The 16,709-nt window shown below is 50.3% G+C and overlaps 5 protein-coding genes across 5 annotated transcripts; 3 read left to right on the top strand and 2 right to left on the bottom strand.

The window, feature by feature from the left end:
* Nucleotides 1–1,429: 1,429 nt before the first annotated feature.
* Nucleotides 1,430–3,732, bottom strand: nimA (serine/threonine protein kinase nimA; the record flags this gene model as incomplete). The annotated part of the gene is made up of 3 exons (XM_056913500.1): nucleotides 1,430–3,502; nucleotides 3,561–3,613; nucleotides 3,681–3,732. 3 exons carry the CDS (start codon nucleotides 3,730–3,732, stop codon nucleotides 1,430–1,432), a joined length of 2,178 nt encoding a protein of 725 aa, XP_056762349.1.
* A 578-nt stretch (nucleotides 3,733–4,310) lies between these two features.
* N7458_010117 (uncharacterized protein) lies at nucleotides 4,311–4,616 on the top strand (the record flags this gene model as incomplete). Its single annotated transcript, XM_056913499.1, has 1 exon — nucleotides 4,311–4,616. The coding sequence occupies one exon, from the start codon at nucleotides 4,311–4,313 to the stop codon at nucleotides 4,614–4,616; it is 306 nt and encodes a 101-aa protein (XP_056762348.1).
* A 410-nt stretch (nucleotides 4,617–5,026) lies between these two features.
* Nucleotides 5,027–6,301, top strand: N7458_010116 (uncharacterized protein; the record flags this gene model as incomplete). The annotated part of the gene is made up of 1 exon (XM_056913498.1): nucleotides 5,027–6,301. One exon carries the CDS (start codon nucleotides 5,027–5,029, stop codon nucleotides 6,299–6,301), a length of 1,275 nt encoding a protein of 424 aa, XP_056762347.1.
* Nucleotides 6,302–6,895: 594 nt separating this feature from the next.
* N7458_010115 (uncharacterized protein) lies at nucleotides 6,896–7,316 on the bottom strand (the record flags this gene model as incomplete). The annotated part of the gene is made up of 2 exons (XM_056913497.1): nucleotides 6,896–7,084; nucleotides 7,203–7,316. 2 exons carry the CDS (start codon nucleotides 7,314–7,316, stop codon nucleotides 6,896–6,898), a joined length of 303 nt encoding a protein of 100 aa, XP_056762346.1.
* Nucleotides 7,317–7,515: 199 nt separating this feature from the next.
* Nucleotides 7,516–11,394, top strand: N7458_010114 (DNA repair ATPase SMC5; the record flags this gene model as incomplete). Its single annotated transcript, XM_056913496.1, has 6 exons — nucleotides 7,516–7,953; nucleotides 8,023–8,934; nucleotides 9,004–9,891; nucleotides 9,949–10,021; nucleotides 10,080–10,207; nucleotides 10,261–11,394. 6 exons carry the CDS (start codon nucleotides 7,516–7,518, stop codon nucleotides 11,392–11,394), a joined length of 3,573 nt encoding a protein of 1,190 aa, XP_056762345.1.
* Nucleotides 11,395–16,709: the final 5,315 nt, after the last annotated feature.

Genomic DNA, 16,709 nt, shown 5'->3' with positions numbered 1-16,709 from the left:
GGGTCAAGCGTTGGTATGATCTGATGTCTATAAGTTTCGTACAGTTGACTCTTCAAGACAGGATGGATCTCTGCCATGGTGTCAGTAGATGAAAACACATACCAATAATAGAGAGCAGACCCACAAATCGGTGTATAATATACGATGGAGAGGAGAGGAGGAATCGAGAATGTCTGAGTGAAAAAGAATTTTCCGACTGTCGCTTCTTGAAAAGGGTGCTTTGTTCCAAGAAGGAATGATAGCTACTGCATAAGGCAACTTCGATCCTCCGGGTCTGCCTACAATGGAATAGATATGATTCAACCTACCACGGACTCGGGATCGGACCCAAAGAATCATCCTTCCAAAGCAGACCATCCAGGTTGCACTGGAAACCTTTTTTGATAAAGAAGAGGATTCTCCAAGAGCCCTGTGCTTACAATCATGGGAGGCAAAGAAATTTTGGGTATGCGAACATCCTTTTGCAGACCTCTTAGATTTGGAATAAAGCTTTCGTGGCAGTGTGATCACATAGTCAACATTTGAGGGACCTGGTCAAGCCGAGAAATCCCCTAGATCGTCGAATACCTAAATCAGGAATCAATCTTTCTGGTAAAGGATTAGTACCACGACACCGCGAACTACCACGGAATTTGTCGCCGCTTCACTTGCGGTGTCGGCGCTCCTGCCTGACCTCGACTAGTCGCTTCTATGCCTGCTCGAGTCTCGGGCTACATCGACAGTCATCATACTCAACGAAACATATCGGACAGCCTGATTTGGTGCATCGGTGAACTAGCCAGTACGAACCCCCTCATCTCATAGTGGAAGGAAACGAACCCCTAGACCCAACCATTTCTCAGATAATGATCAACCCCATCTTGTCGTGGAATACCAGCCAGCGGCATCAGCTACGATGAAACCTAATTTCTTGCCTTGGAAGAATAGAAAACTAAGTTCGGCAAAATAGATTTAACACCAACATCAGCATTCAAATCTGAAGCCTAGAAAGAGAGAAACCATCACCAGCGTATGTCTGATAAACACCAGTAAATGTACAACGAACTCCTCTTCTAGGTAAGTTAATGAAAAGGGCATCACGGCGTCACAAAGGAAAGGGTAGAAGAGAGTCGGTCGGTCAGGTAGGGGGGCCAGTGATCACCAAACAGAAAAGAGCCTGGACGGGGCGAATCCACCAACACCACCACAAAAAAAACACCGAGGCCTGTATGGGTCATAAGAAAGTTGCCAAACCCACAACATAGCAAGCCAAACTCCGTGATGGAACAAAGAGGTATGCGCAAGAATCGAATGGAAAGTCACAATGACAGTTGGTCAGTAGCAACAAGGGAAACAAATTGAACCCACAACGCCAGTACACCATGATGAGGGGAAAATCGCTCCAAAATGGGATGCGAGGAATTGACAAAGGAAAGAAGAATCAGAAAGGTCACCGAAGGTTGCGGATAACCTTCTTGCCACGGGCGAGGAAAGGGCTGGGCATCTCATCGCGCTCTGGGTCCCAGATAGCAGGTGGCTCGCGCTCGGAGGATTTCATGCTTGAGGCATGAGGAGTGGCGCGAGAGTCGCTAGCGCATCGCTTGAATTCGTCCACTGGACGACCGCCAGCCCTAGCCTGGGCGAGCTCGACCAGGGTGCGACCACCCATGTTGCGCTGCATCACAGCCTTGAACATCTCGTCGCCGCCGGCATTGTTGGCCTTGACGGGGGGCTGCTTGGTAGAGTTTTTACGAGTAGGAGATCCAGCATCAGCAGCGAGGTTGGCAGAGGATGGAATCTTGGACAGGCGACGGTGAGGAGATTTAGCCCGTCCCTCGTTCATGTTGGTACGGCCGTCGGATTGGGAGGCTGATGGACCGCCAGACATCTGGGGAAGTCGAGATCCATTAGAAGGGAATAGAGGGGGTTGAGTGCTGAGTTTCTGCATGAGAGCAGCAGTGTTCTGGCGCAGGAGCGGTCGAGGAGGCGCCTTGAAGGGATCAGGCTTGACCTTGGGGCGAGTCGGAGATGGTAGATCAGGAGTATCATCCTCATCGTCAGAGTAAGCCAGAGTGGGTTCCCACTTGGCCTTTTGGCGCTCAGCTTCCGCAAAGATATTGCGGGACGTGCCCGAAGCGGAGGTACGACGAGGTGAAAGTGAAAGTGAAGCGATGGACATGGGGGACGGCTCGGCCATTTGCACATCCTGAGGCGATTCTACTACTGTCTTGGAGCGACAGAATGGAGTGCGAGTCTCTTTCCTTGGCTTCCTGTTGTTGGAGGTAGGAGACTCAAGCGATAACTGACTGATGTCAGTGCTGGACGGAACATCAGAGTCGTCGGTCACGACACCAGAAGAACGCGATTCACGACCACTAGTCCGAGATGATCCTTGCGAGCTGGAATCAGAGCGGCGAAGACTGGCACGGAAGAGCTCCTCCCGAGGGTTACTGTGTCTCTTCTGCTTCTCTAGCTCGATGGAAACGCGGTCTTGGACCTCCGCTTCGAAACGCTTGCGAAGTCGGTCCAGTTCGCCTTGCACTTGGCGATCAATCTCTAATCGCGCCTTCACCTCCCACTCCCGACGAACAGTATTTTCAATGTCAACCTTAAATTGCTGTTTTTCTTTGTCCATGTTGGCCACCTTCTGTTCCATCTCGCGAACCTTCTGCACGGCAACCTCCTCCCGGCGGCGCAGGGTCTTGCCAAGATCCACTACTTCCTTCTCCTTTCGCATCAGACGAATGATAGGGAGGTTGATCAAGGCGGCCGTATCCGGGCGGTTATCAGGATTGACACGCAGGCAGCTCCCAATGACATTTTTCAATTCAGGCGAGTAGTAGTCGGGTAGGGGTGCGTATTTGCCCTCGCGGATCTTCTGCACCAATTGGATGTGGGTGCGCGCGTTGAAAGGGGGCTCCTTTGCGCAGAGCTCATACATGATGCATCCGACAGCCCAAATGTCCGATCGGAGAGTATACTTCTCGGCTGCACAAATCTCGGGGGACATGTAGAAAGGGGTGCCGACATATGTGGATGCGAAATCGTGGGATTGCATCTGCTTGGACAGACCGAAGTCGCCAAGCTTCACAGTATTGTCGCTCCCGAGGAAGATATTCTCGGGCTTAAGATCACGGTGCAGGATGGTGACCTGCCCCTGCTTTCCCTTCAGACCAGATGGCTTTGGCGGTGCTCCAAGGATGTTCGATCCAACTTCCGCAGGGTCCGCTCCGTAATGACACCGGAACAAGGCAGTGACCAGTTGTGACAAAATGCGCCAGACGAATTCCTCCTCCGCCAACTTGTTCGCCTTCTTGAGGTTCTTGATAACCATGCTCAAGTCTCCACCGCCGCAGTATTCCATGTACAGGTATAGATCTTGGCTGGCTTTGAGGTGTTCGCGGTGGTAGTAGGCGACAATGTTCGGATGTCGGAGGGAGCTCAGGATATTGAATTCAGCCGTGAGCTGCTCGCGCTCCTTTTGAGACATCTTGATGTAATTGATTTCTTTCCGGCATAGTATCTGCAACCAGTCAGGTATGTCCTACACCAGGAGCCCGCGACAATATGGAACCACTCACGTATCCATCGGATTTCCGCTTGACTTTACGAATGATACCGAAGGAGCCACAGCCTAGAAGATACATGATCTGTTAGAGGAGATTGCATAAAAAACATAAGCCATATGCTGTACCACTTACCGATCTTCTCCAAGATCTCATACTTGTCGGCCTCAGCCAAAGCAATCGCCATGGCTATAGATTACTGTACAAGACAGTCGGGATCACAGGTGTCGAATGGATATGAGAAGGGAGGTAAAGTGAGAAAAGGTCATGGAAGGAGAGAGTCGACGGAGGTCCCTGTGTTGTTAGTAAGGTGAATTGAAGAAATGGTGGAGGGAAAAGTTGAAGACGGTATGGGGTTTAGAGGTTCGGCGATCCTCAGTGTTTGGGTGCTGCTACGTTGCACAGCAACGGGGGCCATGACGCTTGCCCCTCAACGGCAAGCGGTCGCGGCGAACAGAACGGGCGATCTACGGTGGACCATCTCCTTTGATTGCCTTGGCCAATTGAAAAATATTACAATCGATGTACATATCACTGGTAGGGGCACAATAATCCCATGTACATGACACTCCTCTTCCAATAACTTGGTAATTGATGATTGTAACTCCATACTTGGTGACTCGCTGTAACATACAAACGGCACTTCTTACGTAGCCCTAACTGACGTCACATGATCTTATCGATAAGCCAGTGACCTGGTCCCGCATCTGATCGAGTCTCCTCCCACTTCGAAGTGGAAAGTGATACTCAAGCCCGAAAGGAAACATGGAAGAGAGGACTGTACTCCGCAAGGATCAACTGGAGATCAGCTTGCACAATGAGAAAAGACTAATCAAGGAAGGCACTATCAAGGACGACAACCCGCTAGACCTGAGTGAGCCATTCCGTGAACTTTGCAGTGCTTGCCGGAGGGGCGATCTGAAAGTCTGCCAGGAGAAAATCACCGAGGGCGTCAATGTGAACGCTCGTGATCTATATGATTATACGCCATTAATCTTGGTGAGTGCTGGGAAAGCAACTGTTCTCTTTTCAGTCTCTCCACTATATCTCTTCAACATCATCAGGGACTGATATATATCCTCGGACAGGCTAGTCTATGCGGACACTACGAAGTCGCGCAACTATTACTTGAATCAGGTGCATTATGTGAACGAGATACATTTCAAGGAGAAAGGTAATTCTGTCTTCAAAACTACCATTGGAGCACGTCGAAGCTAAATCACGAACCCTGGTAGATGTCTATACAATGCCTTGAACGATCGGATACGCAACCTCCTCCTCGAGTACGACTATTCCAAGTCAACGGACCCACTCCAGCCCCTTGCTGCGCACATAGCCTCATTACTCACTCGAGAAACCCCTGTCACGGCTGATATTACCATCGACGTCGCCGACCAGGATATCGCCCTCCACAAATTCATATTAGCCGCCCGCTCTCCTTATTTCCGTACCAAGCTTGCCACTGCTCCGGAGACGACAACATGGAGGCTCCCGACTACGATTCCGCCGGAGGCCTTGCCGCTGCAATCCGATATTTATACCTGGGTGAAGCTCCCCGCGAGCTGCGGAGCGGACCAGGGACTGGATTTACAGAATCCGAAGTCTTCACTGGCATCGATAAGATCTCTCAATACCTCGAAATTGAAAGTCTTATGGAAAGCCTCTTAGACAGCGGCGATAGACGACGCGCAAGGCAACGCAGAACCACGGAACTTGGCAAGGGCCGTGATCAAATAGAAGAGTGGTTCCGGCAAAATGTACTGGGCAACAGGGTGGTTATTGAGACCTCGAAACTGGATGAAGTCAAGTGGTGCCGCAACAATGCAATCTTTGCAGACGTCCTGCTGCGAGCAGATGAGCTGCTAGACGAGGATGAGGACGCTTCAGATGAAATTCCGAAAACTACCTTGTTCCCCTGTCACCGCGCGATGCTCCTCCGATCGGAGTTCTTCCAAGCCATGTTCACGTCATCTTTCCGAGAAGCGCATGTTAAGGACCAGCTGCACATTATCGACGTGGACTGCTCGCCGGACGTTCTAGAGATTATCTTGACATTCTTATACACCGAGCGGGCAGATTTCCCTCTGGAAATTGCCGTTGACGTTTTGTTCGCCGCTGACATGCTCTTTATCGAGAAGTTGAAGACCAAGGCAGCTGTGGTCATCAGTACCTTGGGCAGTGGTGTCTCACAAGCCGAAGCAGCCAGGACCCGTGGTACTCAAGATGAAGACGATATCGACATTTATGCAATTATCCGAGCTGCTTGGTTGACTCGCGTCCAACGTCTGGAAGAATTTGCCGCTCGCTTCCTTGCATATAGACTAGAGGCACATATTGATTTGCCTGAGTTCGCGGAATTAATCAAAGAGTCTGCGGCTCGCATTCAGGCGCGTCAGGAAACTGATTCCATTGAGTTGCTGGATGATATTCGCTTCTACCTCAACGAGCGGTTCAGATTGCGGTTCGACGATGCAGGTCTTGACGAGTTGATGGAAGAGCAGCCACAACCCGCGAATGGCGAGGACACCGCACAGACTGAAGATTTGGAGAAGATTACAGAAGGAGTTGAGGCAATGAAGATCGCCAAGACGACCGCACCAGACACGCGTTCCCAGCAACCGCAGGGGTATACCCGGGAGATTCGGACACTGGACGGTGCGCTCGTCGAGGACGAATTTGACGAGGACGCGATGAACTACCAGATCCTGTTGGAGAAGCTGGATGCCCTCTTGGAGAGACTGAACCTGGACGCTTAAGCTCCATGTCCAGAGCGATCTTACGATCGATAGCAAAACTGCCAATGCAGCTTTGAATGTATCTACTCTATGATCTTACGACCGTGATTTACAGCATTTGGCATTAGAGAAACTGAGTTTTGCACATAAATATCGTTTATATACAAGGCAGGCAAAATCTATATATACATATTGGTTCCATGATGCTTCATGTTATGCCTGGATCAAACCAAGCTGTCTGCACTTCTCCCTTATAGATGAACTTGCCACGCAATGTGTGTAGAAATGAGCCATGTATGTCGAGGACACAATTCGATAGTCTCTCATGTGCCGCAGAGCCAATCGACTGGTCAGAATGTCTTCCTTCATTCCATGGGGCGACGGACTCATGCGTCGCTTCCCAACGACGTATTTTTGATCAGGATCTTGGTTGAGCTCATGGCGGTCCGCCTGCGGGTACTCGGAGGTTTAGAAACGCTCACTGCCATTTAATAATGTTCCTGAACCAGCCATGACAGTGTGGAAGCAGAAGACCTAGATTGGCCAATTGGGGGCTCCCACCCTCGGTGTTCGTGATGATTGCTTGTTTCAAGCGGCAAGTGAATATCGCCAGAATCACCGCCGTCCTTCAGGTTGTTCCTTGTCCTTGCCTGATGCGGCTCTCTGCCTCTTTTCTTCCATCTTGGCATCCAAGTCCCGGATCTGATTCTCAAGTATCCCTTTCCGCGCAGTCAGGTTGGAGCGCATGTTCTGAAGGGCTGTAAGTTGTTCATCGAAGGTGGCTTCCTGGCGTTTTCGTGTAGTCTAAACAGGCAATGAAAGAATAATGTTAGAATCCGACAGACACCCTGACAACCTAGCCTATACACGTTCTTTCATTGGATATGCCAGCTGCCGCGGACGAGCCGGTCCACAAACTTACCTCCGCAATCTCCTCCGTCGTCTTCAATCCTGCTCCATATAACGAACTGGCAATTGTAATCGATGTCACAGCGGCCGTCAAGACCAGACGGCGTACATTTTGAGGTGAGGGCATCTTTTGATGCGATATGAGAGGTTGGTTCGATCTTAACCTTGTCTCGTAGCTGCAACAAAGAAATCCCCGAGCCCACCGCCTACTCAGACGGGCCTTAGTATTGATCCGCCACAAAGACGCGTCGGTCGCGCGTGGGACTTTCTTTATCATGGACATGGCCTTGCGCCTCAGATCCCCTCCCCTCCATTCCACCAACACAATGTCGTCTCCTAGCGCAAATCACAGCGCAATACCCCGCCGTCGTCCTCGAGATGACGATAGCGATGACAGCGACGATTCCGATTCTGTCAACGCGACTCCCGCCTCCAACAGCAAGCGTCCTCGCCTAAGCCCCGCCGATGAAGGACCCGATCGAGACGATGAGGAGAGTGAGGAGATTGAGAATGGGCAAAGCGATACAACTGAGGGTCAGGATACGAACCAGGCTCCTGCGCAACGCCCGACAGCTCACCTTGGGGTCGGTCCCGGAGGCTACAAGCCCGGGGCGATCATTCGAATCAAAGTCGCCAATTTCGTGACATACACGTCCGCTGAATTCCATCCTGGTCCGAAACTGAACATGGTAATTGGTCCAAACGGCACAGGCAAGAGTACCTTGGTCTGCGCAATTTGTCTAGGTCTCGGTTGGGGCCCTCAAGTATGTCTACCTACCCTACGCGAATGTTTTCCAAGGCCAACACTGATCATGTTCTTTTCGAATCAATAGCATCTTGGACGAGCAAAGGACCTTGGTGAATTCGTCAAACACGGCTGCGCAGAAGCCACCATCGAAATCGAGCTCGCCGGTCCGCCGAAGATTACTTCAAACCCCATTATACGTCGTACCATCAAACGCGATGGAAACAAGAGCTCATTCACTATCAACGGACGGAGTGCTAGTCCAAAACAAGTCGCGAATCTCGTGCAGTCATTTGCCATTCAAGTGGATAACCTGTGCCAGTTTCTTCCTCAGGACAAAGTTGCCGAGTTTGCGGCCCTTTCTCCCGTTGAGCTTCTCCATTCTACACAGAGAGCTGCAGCTGAGCCGGAGATGACCGAGTGGCATAAGAACCTCAAGGATCTCCGTCAAAAGCAAAAGCAACTTGAACTTGAGAATCGCGGTGACAATGAGACTTTGGCAAATCTCAAAGATCGACAAGAACAGCAAAGAGCAGAGGTGGAGAACATGCGGCAGCTGGCTGTAGCACAGGAGACAATGGAACTTTTGGAGTTTTGTCGGCCACTTGTGGAGTACAGAGAGTACCGCAAGAAATTTGAGGAGCTCAAAGAGAGAAAAGCTCAGGTCGAGAAGGAGGAGGCGCAACTCAAGACCGAACTTGAACCTGCCCTGGCCGCAGTCACCGCCAAGCAGAGCTATGTCGAGCAGATCAATCAGGTTCGGAACCACCGCAAACAGCGAGCTCAGCAATTGTCCAATACAGCCACGGCTTGCGAGAAACAGGTCGCCAATCTGCAAAATTTGAATGATGACCTGGACAGTAAAATATCGGCCGAGAAGAAAACTTCTCAAAAGCACAAAGCTGAGGCGACCCAGGCGCAGCAGAAAGTGAACAGGTACAAGCGTCAATTGGAGGAAGACGCCGTAGAGTTCGATGCTTCTCACTACAACGAACAGCTGGTAAGTTTCCCTCTTTTGGTAGGGCATAACAGCCAATGATTCGTACTCATACCTGATATCTGCAACCAGAGAGAAAAACGACTTGCTCAGCGTGAGCTTCAGGCAAAAGCAAGTGATATCAAGGAGCAACGAGGACCATTCCACGACAAATCAAAAGAACTGTCTGGCCAGATCGAAGAGGCCCAGACGCAAATGCAAAATCTGGACTCCCAGATGGGCCAGCAGGAAATGAGGCTGCAACAGCTGTCTCTGGAGACACTCAAAGCTCATCGGTGGGTTCGAGATAATCAGAACAAGTTCGAGAAACCCGTCATCGGTCCTCCTATCGTGACCTGCTCGATCACAGATCCCAAGTATGCCGATGCCATTGAGTGTCTTCTTAACAGAAACGACTTTTTGGCATTTACGGTCCAAACCAAGAAAGATTTCCGGACCTTGCAGCAACAGCTGATGGGTCAAATGCGACTTCACGATATCACTATCAAGACGAGTCCCCTTCGAGACAATCGAGAAACCCCAGTATCGGACCAAGAACTCCGACAACTAGGGTTTGACGGCTGGGCAAAGGACTTTATCAGTGGACCTGATCCAGTTATTGCCTCTCTTTGCATGGAAAATCGCTTCAGCCAAACTCCCATCGGGCTCAATCATTTTACGGGTGAACAGACAGAAGTTGACGACCTTCGCCGAAAGAAAATCACCCAATTCGTTGCCGGGCCTCAGATGTATCAGACTAGTTACCGTGCAGAGTATAACGCTTCTTCCACCAGCATCAAAGGAGTTCGGCCTGCTAGAGTCTGGACATCACAGCCAATTGACACGTCTATCAAAGACACACTTCGCGAGAATATTGCGTCGTGGAAAGAACAAAAAGAAGAAGTTGAGCGGCAGATTCAGGCATTCAGAAAAGAGCTGGGAGTCCTCGAAAAATCTCACCAGGAGATTGACAGAGAAATTGTATGTTCTGATCTCTGGAACCCGTCCATCTTCCGCTTTTACTGATCAGTATTGCAGGAAACGATCGAGGAAGAAAAGGCTGCGCGGCAAAGTGCGCACACAAAGTGGCTGGCTATCCCCGAACAAATCAGTATGACCAATCGCTATCTATTGACCCGTTTGGCTTGTGTATATTGACTATCTTGCAGGTCAAGAGGAAGCCAAGGTCAGCAGTCTCCACGAGCTGTTCGCGGCGGTGAGAGAAAACGTGGCCAGATATCGAGATGAGCAGGATGGGGTTGCTATTCGAAAGGCAGAGGCAGCAATCGAATATGCGGTAAGATTTTCGTCAATCTGTGGTCTCCAAACGGGCGCTAAGGCAAGATTCAGGACGCTGCTGAGGCGGTTCGGCATGCTTATGAGGAGCTCGTCAAGATCGAGGTCTGGCACCTGGAAGCCACCTCGGATCTGAAGACTCTTCGCGAAAAGCATGCGGACTGTACACGGATGCTGGAACAGAAAGCTCAAGAAGTGAGGAAACTCTGTGAAGAATACAGAGAGAAACATGCCAGGGGTCGCTCAATGTTGCGCCAGGCCAAGCAAACCTTCGAGGCGGCTCAGGAGCGACCAAACGGCGAGGAGATCATCAGGACGGTCAACGACGCCGATTACACCCTCGATAATCTCAATGCCGATATTGAATCCCAACAAGCCCAGATGCGGCTGTTTGTCGGAGGAAACAGCAACGTCATCAAAATCTTCGAGGATCGGGAGAAACAAATCGAGCGACTGGAGGACAAACTCAGCGACTACCGAAATCAATTGGCCGAGTATGATGCTGCGATCAAGGAGGTTCGGGATTGTTGGGAGCCGAGACTGGATGCACTCATCTCCAAGATCAGCGATGCTTTCGGAGACTCGTTTGCACGCATTGGCTGTGCTGGACAGGTTAGTTTGGACAAGGTGGAAGCCGAACCTGGTCCGAACGGCGAACCTGGCGGCAGTGAATTCGACCAGTGGTCCATTCAAATCCACGTCAAGTTCCGCGAACACGAACAGCTCTCAATCCTTGATTCCCACCGTCAATCCGGAGGTGAACGCGCTGTCAGCACGATCTTCTACCTCATGGCCCTGCAGTCACTGTCTGCGTCACCCTTCCGCGTCGTCGACGAGATCAACCAAGGTATGGACCCTCGAAACGAGCGTATGGTCCACGGCCGCTTGGTAGATATCGCGTGCGACTCTGACGAAGGAGGAGCCACGGATGAGAACGGTAACCCCGTCGGTGGCGGCGGAGGTGGTCAATACTTCTTGATCACGCCCAAGCTTTTGAGCGGATTGTCCTACAAGCCTGGTATGCGGGTGCTTTGCATCTACAGCGGCGAGCATATGCCAGAGGAATATGCCAAGCTGGACTTTGGCCGGGCCGTTCGCAAGATGAGGGCAATCAATGAGAAAAGTCAGATGGCCAAGGGCAAATCGCGTGCTATCGTGAATAATTCCCAGGTCGATGTCTACGGTTGATGAGCAGCGGCAGTTTTATGAACGTGCTCGGGGTGATGGTGATGTTTACAGCGATCTTATCATGTTCTAGCGATCTTTATTCTTGTCTTTTATCCTTTCCTTTCCACTTGACAGTCCTTCTTCCCTTGTTTGTGCATTCGTCATGAATATTTTGGAGTCTTAGTGGATGGCAGATTGGGGAGTATAACGGCAATATTTTGTTATCTTCTGACTTTACTGCTTTGTTTCGCGTTGAAGGCCGGGTTGTGGTTGATTTGCATAATACCCAAGATCACAATTGACTCTTTTCTATCATGATTGATGAACCCTAGACTATAGCTTTCCACAAGTCACTCTAATGCACATCTAACTTCATATGTACTATGTTAGCATATCGATCGAAGCTTTCCAATATGAGTCAAATTTATCCGGACGTTGACCAGCGGCAGCAGAGCCCGGTTATCTGGGTCTATAACAGACGTGCCGATATATATCGTGAAGCCCTCTAAATTGACACTACCCTGCCCAGGTATGAAAATCCACCCATAGTATCTCCAATTTCACTGCCATGTCGACGACTTGAAACATCCAAATATACCCAACTCAAAGCAGATTATACCAGGCACGGTGTATCAAGCAAGCCGTACACCGCTTTGGTAGCCCCTGCTCAAATGAAGCTCTCTCCATCCTCCCGCTCGCCAAGACAGGATGACGCGGTCAATCACCAGTCATCCCACTTTAACCGGTCGCAAGCCAGAAATGAACAATATTCCGAAGCCTGTAACACATTATTATCTACTAAATTCATATCCAGATGATAGGGGCTGACTCAGTTGTAACTATATCCGGTGGTAGATATAAATATCGCATTCTATCGACGCCCCAAAGCGATAGTATCCCCATTCCAGGGACGCGATGATCACCAACGGCGTGATCGGAGGTACTAAACCGAGTAGGCATAGTGGGCATCCCCTCCATCGTCATGGCTCCAGTTGATCACCGCGCCCACGATCAACTGGCTGCATGGAATGGCTTAATAATACGTACGTATTAACTAACTATTTATTCTACTGGGATCTTGGAAGGGTCTGGGATAGCGTGAATGGAGGGAAAGTAATTTACCCCAATAATCAGACCTCATGGCGGCCGGGGTCATGGTTGGATGAATGTACGAAGGAAGCAAACCAGATCATCGGGACCTGCCTGACCAGGCCAGAATAATACATACTTACTGTATGGAGCGTACTGTACTCCGTACATGTGCTAGAGATAATGAGTTTAATGGTAATATCCAAGGAATATTCACTCGATTCTAGTGGATCGCCAACCCGTGGAATCCACCGCGAGCCTCCAGACCAACTTCTCCTTCCTTTCTGGCTCCATGCATTGTCGGCCACCCCGTGTCTGTGCCCACCCTGTCCCTGTCCACTAGCCACCTCTACTCGACCCTTGCCCAGGCTCCGTCGCCTCGGTAGGTGAGAATGGCCCTATGTACGAAATGACGGAGTCCACAGCCACGATGAAGGAGCATGGAGACCCCTACTGTAAGTATGCGCATACATAGAATATGCAGGAGGCGAGCCAACCATCATCATGATCGGAGATTAGGAAGGGAGAACAGGAGATTTTCCAGGTAAGGTAGCTAATATCCAAGCCAGAATCCCGGGGAGGATGTGGAACCAGCGCAGCCAGCAGCTCGCTAGCTTTGCTTTGTACATACAGGAAACATGCTTGTTAACGACCAAGTTTGGGGGCCCATCTGCGAGCTTTGCAGTGTGACGAGGCTGCATCGCCAGGCGCGGCGTTACATTGGCGATCTTCGTTGCATTCCTTTGGGGGTCAAAATTCTCCGTTCTCCATAGATTATTACAATAGGATGGAGACACATATACGGGTATTGCTGGTAGTCTCCTGACTTGGTTGCTAATCATTCCCTAGAATTACTACCTCACCATAAGTTTATGATTCAAAGTATGCGTTCTTAGAGCAGCGCTAATGTATACCCATTCTAGCTACCTACTGGAAGGAGCAAAGGGTGTCGATCAGATAGCCCGTACGACGACTGAGTTCACTCCGTATACAACAGGGAAACGATAGTCTTGATTTTCATGCCTGTCCATGATCCATAGTCTTCTTTGCGTTCGAGTCTCTTGAGAGTCAGTTAGAGCTAATAATAAAAATAATGTAAATGCCGACGCATCGCGGCGAAGGCGTGGGCTCGACCGCAAAGAACCATCATTGTTACTTCCAAACAACCCTGTTCAACTCGGACAAGGTCACGGAAATAGTTGAGATTGGAGGGATGCCTTAATTTGATGACTCTTAGATTATCTATCAGTCTTCTGATTAATTATTATTCTTCGACGGCGGAAGACAATCCTCGGCTCATCCTGATACTGGATACATACTGCGACTCCGCCCGTTACCACTTGCAACTTTGCTTGCACACGCTCTGAACACCGCGAGACTTATTGAGACCGATAGCAATATGCGACGGACCTCAGCTAAGGCAGGCGATCCTCGTGTTAGTCGTGACCGACAGCACGCTACATACTCCGGACCACTACTGTACCGAGTATGGACTCGTGTCATGCAGATCGACCACCGGGCGTTTCCGCCGCCGATCACGGACCCCATTCTCGGAGGGTTTTCATGCCAATCGTTGGGCGACGTTGGGCATTCCCCTCTCTCTCACGACCAACTCTAAACCGGCTGGATCCCTTGGAGGGAGCTCGCAGCGCGTTCTTTGGGGGATTTGCCTCTCGCTCCTCGGCAAATATGCGCGAAGGCGAGTTTTTATTTACTCGGATGTGAGTCCTACTGATGCCTACAGAGAGAACCAAGGGGCATTTTTCTCTGAACGGTCTAGCCTTGCACTTCCATTGCCCTTCATGGACTCTCTCCAGCCCTCCTCTCATCGCAGGACTCACAAGACCGAGGGCACTGTATCCGTGATCGACAGTGCGCCTCATCTGTGGTGGAGATGGCTGGGACGATTGGTCCGCGAATCTACGATCCCGTCGGAAATAACCCTCAGCACAACCAGTAAACTTGCCAGAATGACATCAATACCCCTCGTCAAGTTGACCAGCATCTTGCACTCCAAACGAATGATCCCAAGAAAATGAATCTGGACTCTTACACGTTGCATCCAGGGCGGACTCCATCATCCCACGCACCCACTGTGTCGGCGCATGGACCGGAAATTACTTGGAGGCGTCCCATGCCGCTTTGTGTGGCGGGATGAAGCCGTCCGGTCACACGTGGGGTTGGACTCGAGAACTGACTCAAGGACAGACTTCGACTGCAGTATGAAATGCAGTTGGTGCACTGTACGAAGTACTGCACGCTTTGACGCAAACCTTGAGCTTGAGAAGTTGGTCCCTTCTCCAGCTGCAAAGTCAACTCTGCAGTGCGACACATCTCCCTTCTGTGATGTGTACAAGCTCACTGACCGTTCACCGCTCCTCTCTGGTTGGTGACTGACAGCCAGGGTCATCATCCCACAGGATACAGACTGTAGAATGCCCCAGTCCATCTAGACAAAAGTCTACCCCCACGAGGATGACGCATCTTCAAACTTAACCAACCTCCTCTTTCACAGCGATTTCGGAATTTCCATGATTCCAAGCTTAGGCAACCTCGAAAGACTAGCTGCAGACAACCATCCCCAGCCCAGTTCCACATCAAATAGATCGCGCGGACGGATCTCCGTGGCGCCGTTTCCCTAATTTCAACGGTTGCCATCCTAGCCAGCCCGAACCGTCATTGCGCTCGCGCCCTGTACGGAGCAGAAAGTGCGTCTTTCGCTGGTGGCTTACTTGTATCCGCAGCCCTGGTGCAATATGGAGCTGCTTCCAATCTCCCCGGGATGTGGTGCTGACACCTACTGAACGGCGAGTGTGTGGGCGTGGATGTCATGCTTGACTCGTGACTGGTTGAACCCATTGACCCTGTGATGCGATGTGTAGAGCATGGGAAGAGCAGGGCGCTTCGAACACGAAATGAGGAGCTTTGTGTTGCGCTCATCTCATCTCATCGAGGAAGTACCTACATACGTCCGATCCAAAGATAGAAGGCAGATAAAAGCACAGACCGCTGGAGGGACAGTGGTGAGGAAGTATAACAATTGAGGACATTCAAGATTATCGTAATGGTACCACTAGCAGCCACGATTCTAATACATGATCAAACATAGGGTACAATATAGTATGAGCTAGCTACAGAGAAATAGAATGTATACCCCACCATAAGCAGATTAGATAGGTCTGATCTATGACTCCTACCATATTCAAGCTAGCCTGAGCTTAATGCGCCCATCCGCAACGATTCCAATCTCCAATAACGTGGCCGGAGAAATACAAATGTACAGTATTCTTTGACCACAAACAACCCTGGTCAGATCAGACACAAACAGGGCACACACCCCATGTTCCACAACAGGTCCCATCGTCCCGTTTTAGGAGCATATTCCGATCCCAGCGTCGCACGACGTGTCGCGTGGAATCGCGTCCGTAAGCTGGAAATTGGGAAATTCAGATCTGGATGGGACCAGATGACAATATTCTCTAAGCGATGGCACCCTTTCCTTCCTCTTGGGTTTTCTTTTTTGGGGTGCTTCCAGGGGAAATACGGAGGTCAGCAGCTGTCCTGAATTGTTCTTCGGACTGACTGTGCATGGAGTAGGCAAGCGCTTGCGCATGACAAATGTACTGTACAATACAACAGATGAACTTAGGATACTACCAGATTTGACACTATTTGACTGTGGGCGTATTGTGAATGATTCTACATCAGATCTTCGATGTATTTGAGCAACACCCTGCAACACGCTGCTCCAAACACTGAATCTAATCGAGGCCCCAGGCACATACACTTGACCATGAATGGGATGTAACTGTAAGATGATCTCCTGCAGCACAAGTAAGAGGTTGATATGGAAATTAGCCAAAAGAGGCAATTTTAAGCTACTCTGAGACTGGCCAGCGCAACCTACTCGACGGGTTTGATTTTGCCCATCCACCCCTCCTTCACCTTCCCGCTCCCTCCCCCCCTCCTCTCCACGAAATACCGAATCATTATTCATCAAAGACCAACCTAACCCACACAATCCCTGCAATGAATTAAATTCTCGTTCGCCGGGAAGAATCAATTGCCGGCATATTTCGCGCAAATGCAGTAGGCAACGCAATCTAGGGTCGATCATCGCAGGATCGACCATTAGTGCCACCACCTCCGAGGCACCGTAGCCATTAACCATTATTCCTACAGTCCTGAACCAGGTTATCTGTATCCTATGAACGCCCTGAACTACAGTCGATCACCGTGTGGCAAGG

Source organism: Penicillium daleae (genome assembly GCF_028827525.1).
Source record: "Penicillium daleae strain IBT 16125 chromosome Unknown utg000008l_segment0_segment0, whole genome shotgun sequence".
Classification (NCBI taxonomy): domain Eukaryota; kingdom Fungi; phylum Ascomycota; class Eurotiomycetes; order Eurotiales; family Aspergillaceae; genus Penicillium; species Penicillium daleae.
Note: the sequence above shows the minus strand (reverse complement) of the source record. Positions and strands in the feature narration are given on the sequence as shown.